General features: G+C 35.9%; 1 protein-coding gene across 4 annotated transcripts in view; it reads right to left on the bottom strand.

Moving 5' to 3' along the window:
* Nucleotides 1–18,237, bottom strand: part of BBS9 (Bardet-Biedl syndrome 9) — a 345,480-nt gene that overhangs the window by 228,902 nt on the left and 98,341 nt on the right. For all 4 annotated transcript variants that reach the window (XM_068405604.1, XM_068405603.1, XM_068405605.1 and 1 more), the window contains 6 exons: nucleotides 16,992–17,094; nucleotides 15,942–16,046; nucleotides 13,831–13,845; nucleotides 9,926–10,066; nucleotides 7,612–7,707; nucleotides 1,844–2,016 (listed from right to left, as the gene is read on the bottom strand). In XM_068405604.1, the coding sequence (XP_068261705.1) occupies nucleotides 1,844–2,016; nucleotides 7,612–7,707; nucleotides 9,926–10,066; nucleotides 13,831–13,845; nucleotides 15,942–16,046; nucleotides 16,992–17,094 (633 nt within the window). The remainder of the gene's footprint in view (nucleotides 1–1,843; nucleotides 2,017–7,611; nucleotides 7,708–9,925; nucleotides 10,067–13,830; nucleotides 13,846–15,941; nucleotides 16,047–16,991; nucleotides 17,095–18,237) is intronic.

Genomic DNA, 18,237 nt, shown 5'->3' on the forward strand with positions numbered 1-18,237 from the left:
AACAAGAGTGAAATTTCACCACCAGAATCTCAAGGCTTCTTCTTGGTTTGGCATACTATTTATGACACATATACACAGTGTATTGGACTTGATATTAACTGCAGTAGAAAGTAAATGGTTATTCCAATAAACATGAATAAAAGTACTAAAATCTGCACTGTATGAATGACTTTCTGAAGTGAAATCCTTTTTCCTTTTATATATACTGATCAGCTATACCAACAAACTTCCTTGAAGTGTTCACAAAACTTTGAACAACATTGTACATGAAATGCCCAGATAATGAGAATTCTTATTTTATCTTTTAATCACTTTACCATTTTTCAGTACATCCCTCTAACAAAAATTACTAAATAAAAGTGAGTCTTCCAAAAAGCTGGGACTCCTCTGTACAGCTGACATGCTGTAACTAGCAGAAGTTATCAGAAGAAACATTAAGACACACAGCTTTCCAGATGTGAGCATTATGACACATATTCATTTTAAAGTGCCCCAAAATGAGCAGAAAAATTAAGTTTCCTAAATCTAGAAAACAGATTATATTTAAAATTAAGCAAACGTACCATTCTGTCAATATATGATTATGAAGGACAGTTCAGGGAAGCTAAAAGGAAACATAATGCAGCTTTTCTAGAAGTAGGAATAAAAAAGGGACAGCTCAGGTAATATTCTCCCTAGCTTGCCAAAAAAGAGTGTGCTGAAACTAACAGGCATGGGAGCATTAGGATCCCCTTGATAGACCAATTTGATATTTTTTTAGACCAGATAATTATTGTAAAATTTCAGAAATTTCAAAGTAGCCAGCTGCAACATAATTAGATCCTAACTTAGCATTCCAGCAATCACACCTATATTTCAAATTTCAATGTATTTAAGCTTGTGATACAATCTAATGAAGCCTATGTTTAACGTATTTCTACAATACTAGTTACTAAAAAAAAAACCTCCAAACTTCTTGAATTTCAAACTAGTTGAAAGACTAACAGAACAACTCATGAGCTTGAGAGAGAGACCTGGATCTAGGCTGACTCCTTAAAAAATCCCAGAGAAACCCAACTACAACTTCCATCTTCCTGTGTGGTGATGGCTCCACCTCACAAAAAATTTGATCATCCAGTAGTACTTCTCACTTTCACATACATATGTTGCTGCTTTTGCCCATTACACAAGCTTAATAAAGACTTTCAAATAGCTGTTCTCTTTTTTTAATGGAAAGGCAGGGGGGAGGAGGACATATATTTCATTAGCTATTTCTACAATTGGAGATTTTTCATTGTCATCTGCATGACCAAACAGGAAAAAGTAATTACATTTATTTAGCATCTGGTCTGGCAAATTTCCTTGAGCCTCCAATGCTTCTTCTAGAAGGGCAGTCTGTTTTTTTAAAATCTGAAGGGACTTTGTATATAATTACCAGGATGATTTAGCAAAAAAAAAAAAGCTCATGGCTGCATTATTACAGAAAAGTAAAATAGCCTAAAACTAAGGACAAATTTTAGAAACAATTTTACAATTAACATGACATCAGTGAATGAAGAAACCACGGCTTCTGTACAGGCAGTGAGCAGAAGGGCAAATACTAGTACCATAATTTGTATCATTTGAAGACTGCACACTAGCTACTTACTCTTTGCTAATCATAAGGGCTGTTTCAGAGGCCAGGCATACTCCATACGTTAAAAACTAAATGATGACATTTTTTCCAGTACTTAGATGCCCCTTCATTTGCTGAAAGCCCAATGCCTGTAATAGCTATAGTTATAATCTGATTATTCATAGTACTAATATACAGCCAATTTTTAAACTAGTAGAACATTAATGATTCACATATTTTGTAACGTACCTCAAAATGTCGATCAATTAGTTCAAAATATTCTTGCAGGGGAATTAAACCAGAAAAGGAACATGCAAAATCTTTGCAGTTTTGCTTCTTGAAGTGTTCTTCGAGTCGAAGTGTGAGCTCTTTTGTTATCAGCCAAAGGTCTTCTAACTGATCACTCTGGATCCTATATCGTTCTTTGAAAACAAGAACAAATACAAGACTAAAACACACATATAAGCCACATACATTCACTATACAACATAGTTTAGATAACACACAAATTTAACTTGCTAACTGCATGCAAAGTCTATACAAGATTTTCATAAGAGATATATGTTCACTAGAGTTAAAGAAATACTTTTACTTTATTGATGTCAGTTCCAAATACTCTTTTTTTTATCCTAACTTCAACAGGCAATTTTGTAGCACAAATCAGAAGTATTTATTGCTTCAGGACTACTTACTTCAGAATATGGGCCTGTTCATGAAGAACAAAAGCATGAAGAACTACCATAATAAGGAAACAAGAGAATTACTGGATGATACTAAGTCATCACAGAATCACAGAATGTCAGGGATTGGAAGGGACCTCGAAAGATCATCTAGTCCAATCCCCCTGCCAGAGCAGGATTGCCTAGATCATGTCACACAGGAACGCGTCCAGGCGGGTTTTGAATGTCTCCAGAGAAGGAGACTCCACAACCTCTCTGGGCAGCCTGTTCCAGTGTTCAGTCACCCTCACCGTAAAGAAGTTTTTCCTCAAATTTAAGTGGAACCTCCTGTGTTCCAGCTTGCACCCGTTGCCCCTTGTCCTGTCAGTGGATGTCACTGAGAAGAGCCTGGCTCCATCCTCATGACACTTGCCCTTTACATATTTATAAACATTAATGAGGTCCCCCCTCAGTCTCCTCTTCTCCAAGCTAAAGAGACCCAGCTCCCTCAGCCTCTCCTCAGAAGGGAGATGTTCCACTCCCTTAATCATCTTCGTGGCTCTGCGCTGGACTCTCTCTAGCAGTTCCCTGTCCTTCTTGAACTGAGGGGCCCAGAACTGGACACAATATTCCAGATGCGGCCTCACCAGGGCAGAGTAGAGGGGGAGGAGAACCTCTCTCGACCTGCTGACCACACCCCTTCTAATACACCCCAGGATGCCATTGGCCTTCTTGGCCACAAGGGCACACTGATGGCTCATGGTCATCCTGTTGTCCACTAGGACCCCCAGGTCCCTTTCCCCTACGCTGCTCTCCAACAGCTCTGCCCCCAACTTGTACTCATACATGGGGTTGTTCTTGCCCAGATGCAGGACTCTACACTTGCCCTTGTTATATTTCATTAAATTTCTCCCCGCCCAACTCTCCAGCCTGTCCAGGTCTCTCTGAATGGCTGCGCAGCCTTCCATTGTGTCAGCCACTCCTCCCAGTTTTGTGTCATCAGTGAACTTGCTGACAGCGCACTCTATTCCCTCATCCAAGTCATTAATGAATATATTGAATAGTACTGGTCATGACAACAGGCTATCTGCAATTCTCTGCCATAACACAACCTTAGTGAGCTTTTTGGAGGGGTGGAGGCAGAATCAGGCTCAAGTCACTGTGGACCATGACAGAAGCACAGCATCCTAAGCATCTGATAACAGTGGTACCAAACCAACTTCAATTCACCTAAAATCTTGAATGTCTTTTGGAAATGGTTATTGAATTCTTAAATAATACACTCAATATAATTTTTATTACATCTCCACCTCCTAGGATATCTTCTACTAGGAAAAGTATTACTCTAGTCATAGACAACAATATTTAGTTTTGATAGGGCTATGCTTCACTCTAGATACAGTTAATATTAGTAGAAAGTGATTTTCATCCATCTACACACAATGCCTTTGTAAAAATGGCTTAGTGTAGAAGTGAAAGTGTTAGTATAAACTGAAGTGAAAAAACAAATCCTGTTAACCAGTGTTATCTGTCCCAGAAAATTCATTTAACTTATCACATTTTAGCGAATTTCAAATTATCAAGCTAGTGGGGTGGATTTTATTTCTGTTATTTCTGGTCCACATTTGTACAATCCTCTCTTCAGTTTCCAGGAAATCAGAATTAACTGTTAAGAGGAAAACTTTGTGGAAAATCATAGCAGCATTTTTTTTTTTCTTCAGATAAACGCTTTCAAACAACAGTTTCTTATTCTTTTCATTACTCATCTACCAATATCTTATCCAAAGGAATATACAGAAAAGCAGCTATGAGGAAAGAGAGTTGCTGGAGTTCGGTACAAAATAGTTCTCTTTTTGCTCTTGTTAACAAGGTCCACAGTAAATCAAATCAACCAGAATTCTTTAGAACTTGAATGTACTTATTTACAATTTTCTCAACATTAGTAATTCAAGTTTGTTTGACATTACCACTGGCATCATTCCCAGGATACGTATTTCACTGAATAGAGAATGACAAATTCTGTTTACAGTGTAACAGGAAAGAAGCAAGTTTTATTTAAAAACATGCCTGTTAAAGAAAAGAACACCATCTGCTGAAGATAACATTCAACCTAATATCCATTTTTTAACCATTCACAACGTAATGGCTGGACTTAGTTGGATGTATCATCATACTTTGCCTTAAGTGATTTTTCCTTGAGGGAAATTAGCTCAGATGTTTTCAGGCCAAATCAACAGTCATTCCATTTATAATTGACGTATCTAATACATTAATGGTTTAAAATAGAGGAAACTGATTTCCTCCAAAATGCATATTTAGTTTCCATACATTGTTTGTTGGTCAATACAAATACAATCTAGTTTTTCCATGGCGTGAGTAGAAAGCATTGTAGCCATTTGCTTTAGATGATCTTCCAGCTCTCAAAAAAGACAAATTAGATTTAGAAACTGTACGAGATGGAGAATCTTTAGTTGTACTAAACACATGCTTTAAACAGAAATATAATGAAAAAACTACAGAAATAACTGTGCTTCTGCTCATCCTGTGCTTTTGTAATAGTTAACCAACTTGTGTTAGCTTTTTGTTAAAATAAGCTCTTACAGAAAATTGGAATAGATTTTCAGAAAATTCTCAAACAGAAAAGCAGGAGACTGAGGAGCACCAAGAGGTTACATAGGTTACAAAGGCTTGTAACGCTACAACAGGCTGTCCAACTAGCACAACCTGCATTAAGAACGGTTGCCCTGCCAGCAGGCTATCTAAAGGAAGTCTAGAAGATTCAGTTCACTTGTCAGCTAGGAAGCCTGCATCAGCAGAAAAAAAAATCTAGTCATAATTAGCAGTCAAGCCTTCTTCACACTTTGATTAAAAGACAGCTTTAAAAAATTTGAAGCAAAAACCCCTTAAAAGCTTCTTTTTGTTATTTATTAAATGTCAAAATGAACCTCAGGCTGGGCTGCTTTGCAGCAGTCCTCTTGACAGGCTGAAGTAACATCTTCAATTACTACACTGTTCAAAATAGATTAGCTACTACGCTTAAAAACAAATGTGACAACAGATGCCATTCATGTCAGGAGTGAAACCCAGCTGAACCTGGAGAGTTTCATTCATTTCATTTCAGACATGCAGTTCTTCCCATTCAGAACTTAGGGTCCATTTGATAAGGGATATGGAAAAAGATGTCTTCTTCCATTGTCCATGATTAACTTCTTTCACAGAAAACCAGAAATAAGGATTATTCTGTCCCAATGAACTTTTTTACTTTTCTGAAACACCGTTACTTCTAGCCACTATTTATGTACACATACAGTTTTATTTTGAAGAACATTTCCCCAGTGATAATGCTGCATAAGTATTTTTACAAATTATAATCTCCGTGTTAAACTACATAGCAGAGTAAGGACCTCCCAAATAAAACAATTTCATCTGCATTCATTAGCCCCACAGAAGATCTGTCCACTCAAGCACAATCATTTTAATATCATGAAATTCTACCGAATAATGCTTTTATATTATGGAGAGTCTCTGTTTATAAAAATATTCTGAACTGCGCTAGAGTATCAGACCTTTCACAATTTTTTTTTTTAAATAAGTTTTTCTTAGGTAACATTTCAAATAAGCAAACTTCCCTAAGAAATTCTGTAACCAACCCAATCCAATGCATGAAGTGGATGCTGGAAACAGGCTGCTAACATGGAAGGTGGCATCCAACAACTCATTTGTTTTCTAAAGTAAGGATTCCCAGACACAAGGAATGAGTAGTTATACTAAGAGAAACAGATATTTTGAATCTCCTTTGTAAAGCAAACTTCACAAGTAAAGCAGTGTGGGAAAGTTTATAGTAAGACTGCAAGCGTCATTCCTAGCTAGTGAATAAACAAACCTGAGAGGAAAAGCTTGACGGTTTGGGGGAATTAAAATTTATAGCCTCATAGAAGCTAAAATACATTCATTACATAGACACAAGTTTGTCCCTTACACAGCATCAGATTTAGCAACTATGCAAAACAAAGTCCAGACGAAAGATTTAAATTGTAATCCAGGAAAAAAGTTACTTATAAATCCTTTAAATTCTTTAGTTTTTAGAAACTATCATTGCATGTCTAGTTAAACTGTTTAAGATCTCCTATTTAAATATTAAAAACAAACTAACAATAAAATGGCATGCAAATAAGGTACACTACAAACCAATACAAATGGATTTGAACCTTAGAGATGTAAAGTGATCCTTGGTACAATGAAAGTTACTCCAGATGGTTTCTGTTTTTAACACATTTGATTACATTAGAAAAGGTATTAAATATCTCATAGCTCACAGCTGACACCACCAATATTTATATAACCCATCGTGAATACTGATTTTTGAAAACTGTGAGGAAGATTATTTTTGTGTTGAAAGAATTTCACATCAACAACTACATTCCGATTTCTCATGAAAACAGTTTTCATAAAGCATTCACACAGTGTTCCATCTGAACTCTCTGCAATGCACACTAAGTATTCTACTTTAGTTTGTCAGTCTGCCATATTAAATGAAGACTTTGTGCTCTGCTGGCATAGAAAATGCAAAACACAATTGAACTGATTTGGTTCCAATGCGCATGCCAGGAAAGTTTAGCAAGTTGAGCAGTTGTACAGGGCAAGACCACAAACTCTCCAAAATGAAGAGAACCAATCTTTTTTAAAGAGCACAAACACACGGGTGGTTGCAACATGACTACTTAATTCACAAACTGGCACATACAAGAGACACTGGACCAGGTAACAGCATATCTACATGCATGTTCATACACTCTGTTACACATACCGGGAAGGATATTGAATCCATAATCCCATACTTAAAATATACAGGCATCTAAAGATAGAGACAAGCATTGACTTAGATACAGAGAAGCAAGTAAATAGGGTCTGATGCCTAATTAAAGTCAAGGGAAAGTGAAGAGTTGGAAACCTGCTTTTTAGTCCCTTTCAAAAATTCCAGTGGATGACTATTTCCAAACACAGGTGTTGAAATACCTCTGAGGAAGAGGGTTTTTTCCATTATTGTAATGACAGTATTCATTCACAAATAAAAACATTGCTAAAAACTTGGAAGAAAGTCCAATGTCTTCAGAGAATTGTCACTGTAGTGTACTATATTTTGAGTATGATTTTTTGTTTTGTTATACAATTTTGTGCCTTCTCTAGTAACATAATTAGATACTTGAGAAGGGATAAGAAATGGTCAGTTAACACTTTGAAACTCCCGTGTTAATTCTCATGCAGCAATCATCCTTCTTTGTATGGTCCATATTCTCATTTTGCACATATATTAACTTACGATCAGGCCTCTTTTACAGTAATACTAATAGCACTTACGTGATGTTTTTGAAGCAAGAAGAGTGGTTTTTGAACCATTTAAAAACTGAAATCCCAGAACATTTGACTGGTCATCCTCAGATGGATCAACAAAGTCTGAAAGAGAAAGTTAAAATACAGTTTTCTATAATTCAACACTGGTATTCAACAAATCTCAAGCCATAGCCAAGATGACATCAACCTTTGCACAAGCAATTTAGGAAAGGCAGTCTTAATGAGACTGCTCCCCTTCTCAGAGCTCAAAAGTAAAGAACATGAGTAGTAGTTTGGTACACCCTCCTTTCATTCACAGGTGGAAGCTGAGTCACACACTGTCGTTCTTCCCCAGCCTGGAAACAAAAGGTAGGTTTCTCAGAGGTTCAGTCTGTACCATCTAAAAAGAACTGTGCTTAGCGTATAGCCCAAAAGACTATCGTGTTTTATGGGATATAAAGTCACCCTTAATTCAGATATTTATGCAAAAATTATGCAGAAATCATCATGAAAATGTTTAAGCTCGCTCTCTTTTCAGCTTTCATCACAGAGCACAACAAACATCTAACTACTCTTCAAAGTCCATGCATGCCCACCTTTCTTTTCATTCCATGTAGGGGATCATACCAGGTAAAAAGGCTCAATTTTAGAGTACTGTATTTTAAGAACTACTCCATGTCACCTCTCCTCCCAACCTTCCCCTAAAAATAAGGCAAACCAGGGAGTAGAAGATATACAATTTTTATTGAGTACACCAAGAATCCCAAGTTCCTTCACAGATCACAACAGAAACAGCATGCTCTCCCCTCCCCAGCCCCCATCACTGAAAATGGGATGAACAGAAATCAGAAGATTTTAATACCTTCTCCCAGAACACATTAGGCCTATGCTTTATGCTATATTTTCACAATGCATCCCCAGGTTAAAAATAAAATATAATTCTCTATTTTGAAAGCATCTCTAAACAGAAATCCATAATTCCATAAATGCATTATTGCTTATAGCTATAATGGAAGCCTATGATTAAAACCCCAAAATGTAGGCCTTTGGAAAAGAAGTTTCTCTCTTTCAAGTATTACACAGCACACACATCTGAGAGAAAAGGTGTATCTACCTTCCAAGTAAAGAAAATCATGCTACCAAAAAACTCAACCGTGTCTACTCCACTGCTCCCAAACATACTACATAAGCTTTTCAAAAAGAGATGCAGCTCCACCTTAAAAATATCCTATTACAGTTGTTGGCCCATACAGCTCTCAGAACTGTTCCAGAACCTTAGTCCTCTGAAGTTCAGAAACTTCATCACTGCCAGATTGAACTTATTCACAATCACTTTATAAGCCCTGTTTATTCATTTCTTCTTGTGCTAATATGATCGAGATCAATGACACAGCCACAAAATATTTACTGAAGGCAACTGTATTCCCTTTTTTACCTGTGTTTTATTAAGCTAAATAAGTCACTTGCTTTTAATTCTTCTCCTCAAATCCCTAAATAATACTCATAGCCTTTTTCTACACTTTTGAGTTTGAATTCATTTTTATTTAATATCAGCAACCAGCACTCAGTATCATGATATTAGTTTCCTCCATGAAAACATTTTGTCTAACGCATCCTCAGTTCTTATTTGTTTGCTTATGATTGTACCGTATTGTACCACAGAGTACTCCTGTGGTAACTTCCACCTCCTCTCTCTCTCCCAAATTATGAGCACATAATTACAGCAGAAATTATTTTCATAACATTACACTTCATAGTACTCAATTTCATTCTTCTTTTTCTGGTCTTAAATGGCACCTAATTCCTCCTTCATATTATTTTAATATTTTCCTGAATATAAAACATAGCTCAGGTTTGTGCATCAGAAAATATCTCTAAGTATATGTCTTCTTTCTGGTCCAAGAAGGCTAATGAAATTCTTAAGTAAGATCAGCTCCAGACCATTATATCAAGAACTCCACAGATCTTTACCCAAAGCAACTGTACCCCTTACATACAGCACTTACCACTTCTGCTTTGCCCTGCTTATCTTTTTTTAAGTGAATGCCCATGTTTTCCCCATTACAACATTACTGATGAAATCTTATGTAAAACAATTTTCTGGATACATAAAAATCAGATCTATATCATGACCACTGTGTAAAGAAATCTGCAGTTTTACCAGAAACAGACTAGCACAGGTGGATTATTATTTAAATGTTATGCCATCATTTCTTTTGAAATATACTTTTTAACCATCCCAACATTAGCTTTGTTAACTGCCTCATTACTTCGCATGGACAAGCAATTCCCATTGGAGTTCCTAACATATCTCCTATTATAGATATATTTAAAAACCTACCTGGAAAAATGGTAAGAAAACTGATGGGAGGCTTATTGGTATCAATGGTTAGCTTGTGGTTTGCTGCTTTCGAAGGCTGAGCTGGAGAGCAAACTAACCGCAAAGGCAGCCTGAAGCTACACTGTGCAACTCTTGGTATTCCTAAAATGAAAGAACACAGACCCATCTTTCATATCCATATACTCATACTGCTGTCCTCAAAGAAGTATAAAAAGATCTTTTTAATGTGATTAAAGAATATGTTACAACAAAAACTACGTAAATTCTCAATTTATTACATTTTCCACCTAAAATACCTTTACATTTGAATACTTTTAATTACCTTTTCAAGTGAACATTTTCAACTGAATGGGAAAGCAAGAGTTATTAGCCAAATCCACTGCATACCTATATTTATACCAATTAACATGCAATGAAGATTAACATTTTAATTCTCTAGACAAACAATTCTACTTTAACATAGACAACAGCTGTGTGATTACTCCCAATGCTTCGAAAACAAAGTTGAAGCATGTACGTTTTCATTGGGAATATCACAAACTAAATCCTTTTTAAGAACACATTTACTCTTTTTTATACTCTTAAATAACATCTGTGCAACCTTCATATCATCTGTCAGAGGTTTGTGGCTTAGAAAAAAAAAAAATGTATCTAGCAGAGATTATTACCCAAAGGTATATTCAATTCTATCTTTCAACTCCCTGCACCATAATAAAACAGAACTGACGGATAAATTGGCTACTGCTTTTGGTACTGGGATCTAAAATCATATATAATTTTATCAGAATGGCACAAGAGAAAAGAAGTTTTAACACTAACATTTAGAAAACACGTTCATTAGAATGTGTCAAAAATGCGTTCAAATATAAACACTGTTTAAAATTGTTGGCATGTCTGAAATTGCCCAGTATGTTCTACATGAAAGGTAAAAATGCTAGTTTCTATGAAATATGGTGGTTTTGCTCTTTTGGACAGATTATGGGGTTTTTTTGAGGAGGATTTTTTGACGAAGCAGCTATCAGGGATACCTTGTTTTGTTTGGGTACACACATCACTATAGGCACCAATACTCGTTGAGATTAGTATTAATGTCAGTCATAGCAACAATCACTCATTCTCTCCCAAATAACCCACAAAGCTCAAACATTAACCCTAACACTCACCTCAGCAGAATTTAACAAAATACATTTTTAGAGAGAATAAAGTTACTGTCATGGATCATATGGAGACAGAAAAGTCACAGAGAAAATAAAGTTACTGTCATGGATCATATGGAGACAGAAAAGTCACAGACAGCTGCACGGAGGTTATCACTCGTGTAAGCTTCGCACATTAGTATAAAAATAGAGCTCAACCATTTAATAGTCATCCAAGCAACCATTTTTGCTAACATTTTTGTTTGTTCCTTCACAGATCTCTTGCAATGAAAAATTATTTCCAAGACTCATCTCAGGGGAAAAAAAATGTTACTAGAAGGCTCAGATTCATCCCTCTTGTTGTCAGTTCATTAGCTCTTTAGGCTGGCTGATAATGCCTCCAAGTAACTATTCTGCAGCAGCTTGTAAAAAACAAAATCAGCTTAAAGCAAGCAGAAAGTTTAAGAAAGGTCCTCAAAACTATGATATACCCGGGTTCCAAGGAAAATTCCTGAAAAAATACTTGACAATAAACCCATGACCTTTCAGAATGATTCACCCAACTGTATCTTCGTCATCTGATGGGAAAATTAAAACCTTTTCTTGATGATACCAAAACACAAACATCTTACTATTGAACTTACATATGGAGACTTATTAACAGGAAAAAATTAGTGGCAAAACTAGCCAAAAAGATTCTGAAATATTTTTATATTTAAAACAAGATGTTTTTCTTCTAGCTTTTTCTAGATAGCCTGCTCTCAGTCTGCCTCATCATAAACGTAATTTTTCAATATTTCAGACAAAGTTCAAATCAAAAATAAGTCAAATAATATCTGGCTTTGGGAGGGGACTGGGGAAATTTCTAGTTGATTAGTCCAAAACAAATATACGTAAGAAAACCAAACCAAAAAGCTCCAATAAAATTTATCGCTGCAGTGAAAAACTCTTGCTGGGAAATGCTTTCAGACTATTTCAGAATTTTAAATGCTAGTAAAGAAACACAAAGCAGTAGTGAAGTGTAGGAGACAAAACTTCCTCAATCCTTTGGTGTTACTTGTAGTTATACACCTGACTTCCTCTAGAGTTATGATACATTGCACGATATGGAATTTTAGCACGATAATAAAGAAAAAAGGTGAAAAAAATTCAGATTCTCTTCTAATATGAAACACAATAGAAATTTTGTAACATTATCTCATAACTTACTATTATTTAAAGGCATACTATGCACTTACCTGAGAAAAGTAATGAGTTGCATGCACTGTTATGATTTCACTTCCAAATTACTCATGCATTCATCTTAATTATATTTGAAACATAAAATTGATGTACATGACAAAACACATTCAAGCTCAGATCTCTAATTTGGGACGTTAAATATTCAGAGAATTGATGTTTTTTCTTGTATTGATGACCCTGAATTTAACTAGCCCAATGTACCTCACAGTAACCCAAATAAATTTTGTCCCAGATAATTCTACAAACTTTACTGTGCTCCACAATATTCTCTTCAGTATGAGGTTTTCATCTTGAGAAGAAATTTCTTAAAACAAAAGCCAAATCTTCACTTTTAGAATGTTACCTTTTCAAATTATATACATTTATTTTTATATAGTTTATTTATATATTTACTCTATTTTTAATAATCTTAAAAATTACTTTGTATAGCAGAAATCTGCCACATGGTGGTAGCTATTCTTGCTGAGAGTAATATTTTATTGAGATGGTTCAAGCATCTATTTCCTGTACGGCACCTCAAGGTCCCCTGAAGTATCCAGAAACCAGAAAAGGAACGGAACTATTAATGCAGTTATCTACTTTTTTACTTCATTTAGTGTGCTCTTAAGAGCATAAGTATTGAAAAACAGGACTCAAATATACATACATCTATATGTATAATTTCTGTTTAGGAAAACTGAAAATACCCTTTCAGTTGATCTCTAAATATATGAGAAGCAACTTTTTTCCCCTCCCCAAAACGTGGGGGAATTTCTACATAATATATATTTTTTAAGTTAGTAAAATATCTCCTACAACGACTGTATCTTTTCAACACATGTACACAAACACACTGCAAAACTACCCTTCTCTCTCTTTTTAGCCTGCCTATACATAAGCTAACTTTCCAGCCCTGTTCTGTCTTTTAATTGTACCTTTTGCAAGTATCATATCTACCACAACCACAGCTAAGTTCTGTACTGCTGGTATTCTTGGTTAGAAAGCAGCCTTTTCGCCTTGAATAAGATGTTTCCAATAGGAACTGGAATGAAGAGATGTTAAGTGACATCATTCTCAGAGCTACTCAGTCCAAACAGCACAGCATTAGCTACAAATCCTTAATAGCTGTTTCAGTTGCACCAAAACAGCTATAATTTAGCTGCCTAAGTTCTTGCTGAAACTTGAAAAAAATAGCTTAAAATATGGTAAAGAAAGAACATACAATTGTGTCTTCCATTTCCAATCTCAATGCACAAGGCACTTATTACCTTGCAAAATTCCTGTTACATATGAGGAAGTGCAATATACTTCACCAAGAAATGTCTTACTACTTTTCTGTTTCCCCTGTGGGTAATTGTCGCCTTATGTGTAAGCTTCATTTATTTTCAATTTTCTTAAATATTCACACCTTCACAGCATCCAACCAAGGATAATAAGAACTTATAGAAATAATAGGTAAAATAACAGCTCCCTTCCAAATCTGCGTTTTTCAGCATATGCTGTCACTCATGAAACCATTCAAACTTTGCATTTTTTCCATTCACTTACCTTCAGGATTGAGCTCTACCATATAACCAGCAACAGGACAAAAGGAAAAAAAAAGAATACATCAGATGCTACTCAAATAAGAAAAAAGAAAATGTAATAACAGATTTTAAAGAACTTAATCCACATTTGTTAAGTAGACAATACATAAAGATATAATACTAGGCAAAAAAAAGACACAAGACCACATTCATCAGTAGTGCAATCCCATCCAACTGAGTGATAATCATTAACTTTCAGCTGTATGAATCCCACACAGATACACTGAAGACTGATTTGGCCACAAATATAGATATCTTAAAAAACAAAAGAGGAAAAATTCTCTATTCGGATAAAATCAAGTCATAAAGGCACTTAATTTTTTTACTGGTATATTACACTTAAGGATTTGATTGGCTTGTACAAGTAACACATTTGTATGTAATTGAACGGATTATCCCAGCTTAATAATTTAAATGAATATGCAAATTTAGCAAGACCTTAAATTCCGCTCCTTTACTTAGAAGCCTTCCAAATTCTACCATTAAAGGTAAGTTTTAAAAATTTCTTCCTCAGTTCCCTAATTCTCTTAGATGGGATGTCTTCTGCGGATTTTATTTTTTTAATTGCATATGAACAATCAAACATACTTAAGATACAAGATTTGTTTACTTCCCTAACCAAAAGTCTTGCAAAATCCAAACTAATATCTAAAATATAATCATCAGTTTAACTAGTATCACCTAAAAGAAATAATACATTCATTTGCCAGTGACAAATACCCTTTAAGTTTGATACACTGGTCTTGCAAAGCAAGATCACAGAAGCAAGACCAGCAAAACAAAAAACAAGCTTTCAAACTCAGAGGATCCAAGATACTCAAAAGTATGCTACCTATACAGTCGTACCATAAAACCTCTCTAAAGCCATATCACTAAGCTGGACACTTATGAAGGTACAGCAACTCATTCACAAGGAATAAGCAGTCAGAGTCACAATACAGAGGGGCTCAAGTTGTAGAAGCTCTTTTGTAGGCTCTCAAGAAAGAGGGAGGAGCATCCTTTTCTCTCCCACTCTCTGCACATATCTGCAAGCCTCGTCTAAAGAGGGTAAGATCAAGTTCTTTAAAAACATGAGTTGCAGTTTTAGCTAGAAATAAACATTTCAGTCATCATACCGCCTAGGCTATTGTCATAAACATAACGTTTCAAGTAAGAAGTGACGTGAAGTAAATGCTTAAATAAAAGCGTATACACAGGGTAAGGTACTTGAGACCACCACTTCACAGAAGCTCTATCTCCACATGCATTCTTTTGATGCCAGTCTGGTCCATGTCACCCTTCCATTTGTGCTGGCACACCTCTGTGTTTGCACAGTGAACCAAATCAGCAAATCTGGCTGAGAAATAACTGCTGATCGTGTGAGCCCAGCGGGGGGAGAAGGTGCAGGAGGAAAGCCAAGCAGTGAGAAGTGAAGAACAGACATCTTAAACTGCTTTATGCTGCATTTAACTTGACATGGAAGCCTTGCCTAGAGTTTCTCAGTAGCCTGACACATTGACAAGGCTGTGTGTAGAAAACTAAGCTCATCAGTCTTCAGTTATGGATAGCAGGGTAAATTTACACATTCTATCACTAGGGTCATTAGCGCATTATAAAACAGAACGACTTAGTTTCTGTTCCTTTGGGTTAGTTTGTTTAGAACTAATATGTTCAACTGTTAAAAGGGAAGTGAGGAATAATCACTCCCAATGCTTATTCAAACCTCTTCCTCTGTGGGGAGGCAGTTATTGACACATTTATTGGCAGACCAGAAGGCTGAATAGTACAGTCAAAGATGTAATTAACTTCTCACTCCAAGAGGTGGTCCCTCAAAGAGCAGAACAGAGACAAATTGATAGGACAGAGAGGGAAAGCTTGGACAGCTGCTTCCCAAGCCATAAGCATATTTTACCTCTATAAGATCAATTAATGATGTTATGTAAAATATTAACTAAAACTGAAGGCTAGACTCTGATACACATATTTCTGTACTTACTACTGCCTTCAGTATATTTCAAAAGAACATTTATAAGAAATATGTAAAGAAGACAACCTCAAAAAAGGCAAATCATTTTGAAATCTCCAGTGGCTTACCTGTTGGTGTATTATATGAAACCATACAATTTCCTTCTAGTTCTGATGGAGAACAATTCCCCTTTAAAAAGACAGACAGAACCACGGTTTCAGATGAATCTGGTTCTAAAAACAACACAGAATTACATCAAGTAATAGAAATAACCAAATGAAAGCAACATATTTTCTAGCACTTTAGGAATATTCTATTAAATCACGATAGTTGTTTCCATCAGTTCACTTTTATCAAATCACCAGACATGCTTTTTTAAATCCATAATTTGAAAAAGGCAAACTAGTCCTCCACCTTATAACTATCTTGAAGCATAACAAATAAAAATTCAGCACATTGAACACAAAGAATATCAAAACAATGCGGTTTTATATTGTGATTTTAATATTTTACAAAGCCATCAGCCCTTTGCTTCTGTCACATGTTGAGAAAACATAAGAACCGTCCTTTCCGATGTCAGTAAAGCCCTGTTTCAACAGGGACCATTACTGCACATTTCAGAGCAGAAGCCATCTGCAGCAGTCCCAACTGAGGCAGCAGGACACACTTATCTAGTCTTCAGCTCCACCTGGTCTTCAAGGCAATCCCACACACAGCCTTATCAACAGAGTTGGAAAAAGGCTAGAATCACCCAACAGTTGGTGCTAAGTTGGGAACACACACTAGACTATCCAAGGTAAACAAGCTTTCTGTCCCTGCTTTTAGCTCAGCAGTGCCATTTCTACATAGACAGAACTGCCAGCAAAACAAAATGCCCCAGCAAAAGTACCATAGAATAACCAACTTTTTTTTCCTCCATCATGAAGCTGCCACTCTGCCTCTCCTCACCTGTCATGCATCATACCATAATCAAGGCAGCAGCTCCCTTCCTTTCTACTCTGCCTTCCTCCACCAAGCAGTATCTAGAAGCTGCAGAGTGCAGGCAAGGCAAATCTGTAATTGCTTTAAGTGCAGAATATCTGCAACAATGCACTCACCAGAGGCTGGACTATACCTTTCAAGCATCCTCAGAAAAAGTAATATGATACAATAGCTGTAATGGTACTAAAATAATTTACCTAAATCATCAAAGACGAACTGGTCACAGGTCACTGCTAACGGAGCTTGCACGCATACTGCCAGGTCTGGTTTCTGCGCAGTCACTCTGCTCTGTATTGTTATCTAAATCAAGTGACATACAGGAGTATTTAAAGGAAGCAACAAATTAATCTCTGTATAGCAGAAAACAAACATAACCAGCAAAAAGATATGAAAAACCTGCAAAGAGCAATACAGCAACAATGTTTAAGAAGTTCAAATTTCAGCTTCAAAACCAGTATTTTTCCTTTTACAATTCTTATTTACTTACAGCCAATAATGTAACACTAACTTGAAAGGCTACAAAAAACTGAGGGGGTTTCTCACGTTCTTTGTAATTTTAACCCAACATAAACTAATGTTAACCTCTGAATTAAATGTTAACATTTTGCAAGTGTCATATGCATTTGTTCTAATGTAAATAGAAATAAAATGTTGCCTCTTTTAGATGACTAAAGTAAAAAAACAAATAGAATAAAAACAAAGCTAACCAAAAAAAACTTATTTCTTTTAACTGCAAAAAGCAATGCATAGTCTTCTGAATAACTTCAAAGTCAAGTGCTGATTTTTTACTGCAAATTCTAAAATTCAATATACAGGATAAGCAGCACAACTCTAGATTATGAGAGCTGACCTAACCATAAACCTAGTCGCTTCTGTTGTGGGCAGTTATTTCTCTGCAAAACCAATGGATATCAAAAAAAAAGTCCTTAATTCAGATCTAAACTGAAAGCATAGCTGTGATGGAGATCTGAATGTGGCCTGCATACACACAGACCATATTTACTATTATCATCTGGTTTGTATTGCTGCTCTACCAAGGATCTCACTACAGCCAGATTAAATTAGCTTAGGAAAACATTATTAATTATAAAATGACTCAAGTGTTAGGAAGTTTGACCACTAACAGAATTAACATAAATATTTATTTTGGTTTAACAATACATTTGGGCAGCAAATAAGCCCTCAGATCATGCATCGCTATTAATGCTAGCAAGGAAGGATCACATCTACCTCTGCACATACGTCAGGTAAGCTTTGCCCCGTTTTCTGAAGCCAGAATCCCAAGAAGATGAACAATGAAGATGGAATCAGTAGCCTTACAGATGTGCCAATTAAATGAGATAAAAACATGCAGACGTGAGACTGCACACTTCAGAATCTGTAGCCAAGACACCGACGTTTAAAGTTCCTGGCAAACGCCGCTTCAGTGCACTTCTCAGTTAT

This window comes from Nyctibius grandis, chromosome 7 (genome assembly GCF_013368605.1).
Source record: "Nyctibius grandis isolate bNycGra1 chromosome 7, bNycGra1.pri, whole genome shotgun sequence".
In the NCBI taxonomy this organism is placed as follows: Eukaryota; Metazoa; Chordata; class Aves; order Nyctibiiformes; family Nyctibiidae; genus Nyctibius; species Nyctibius grandis.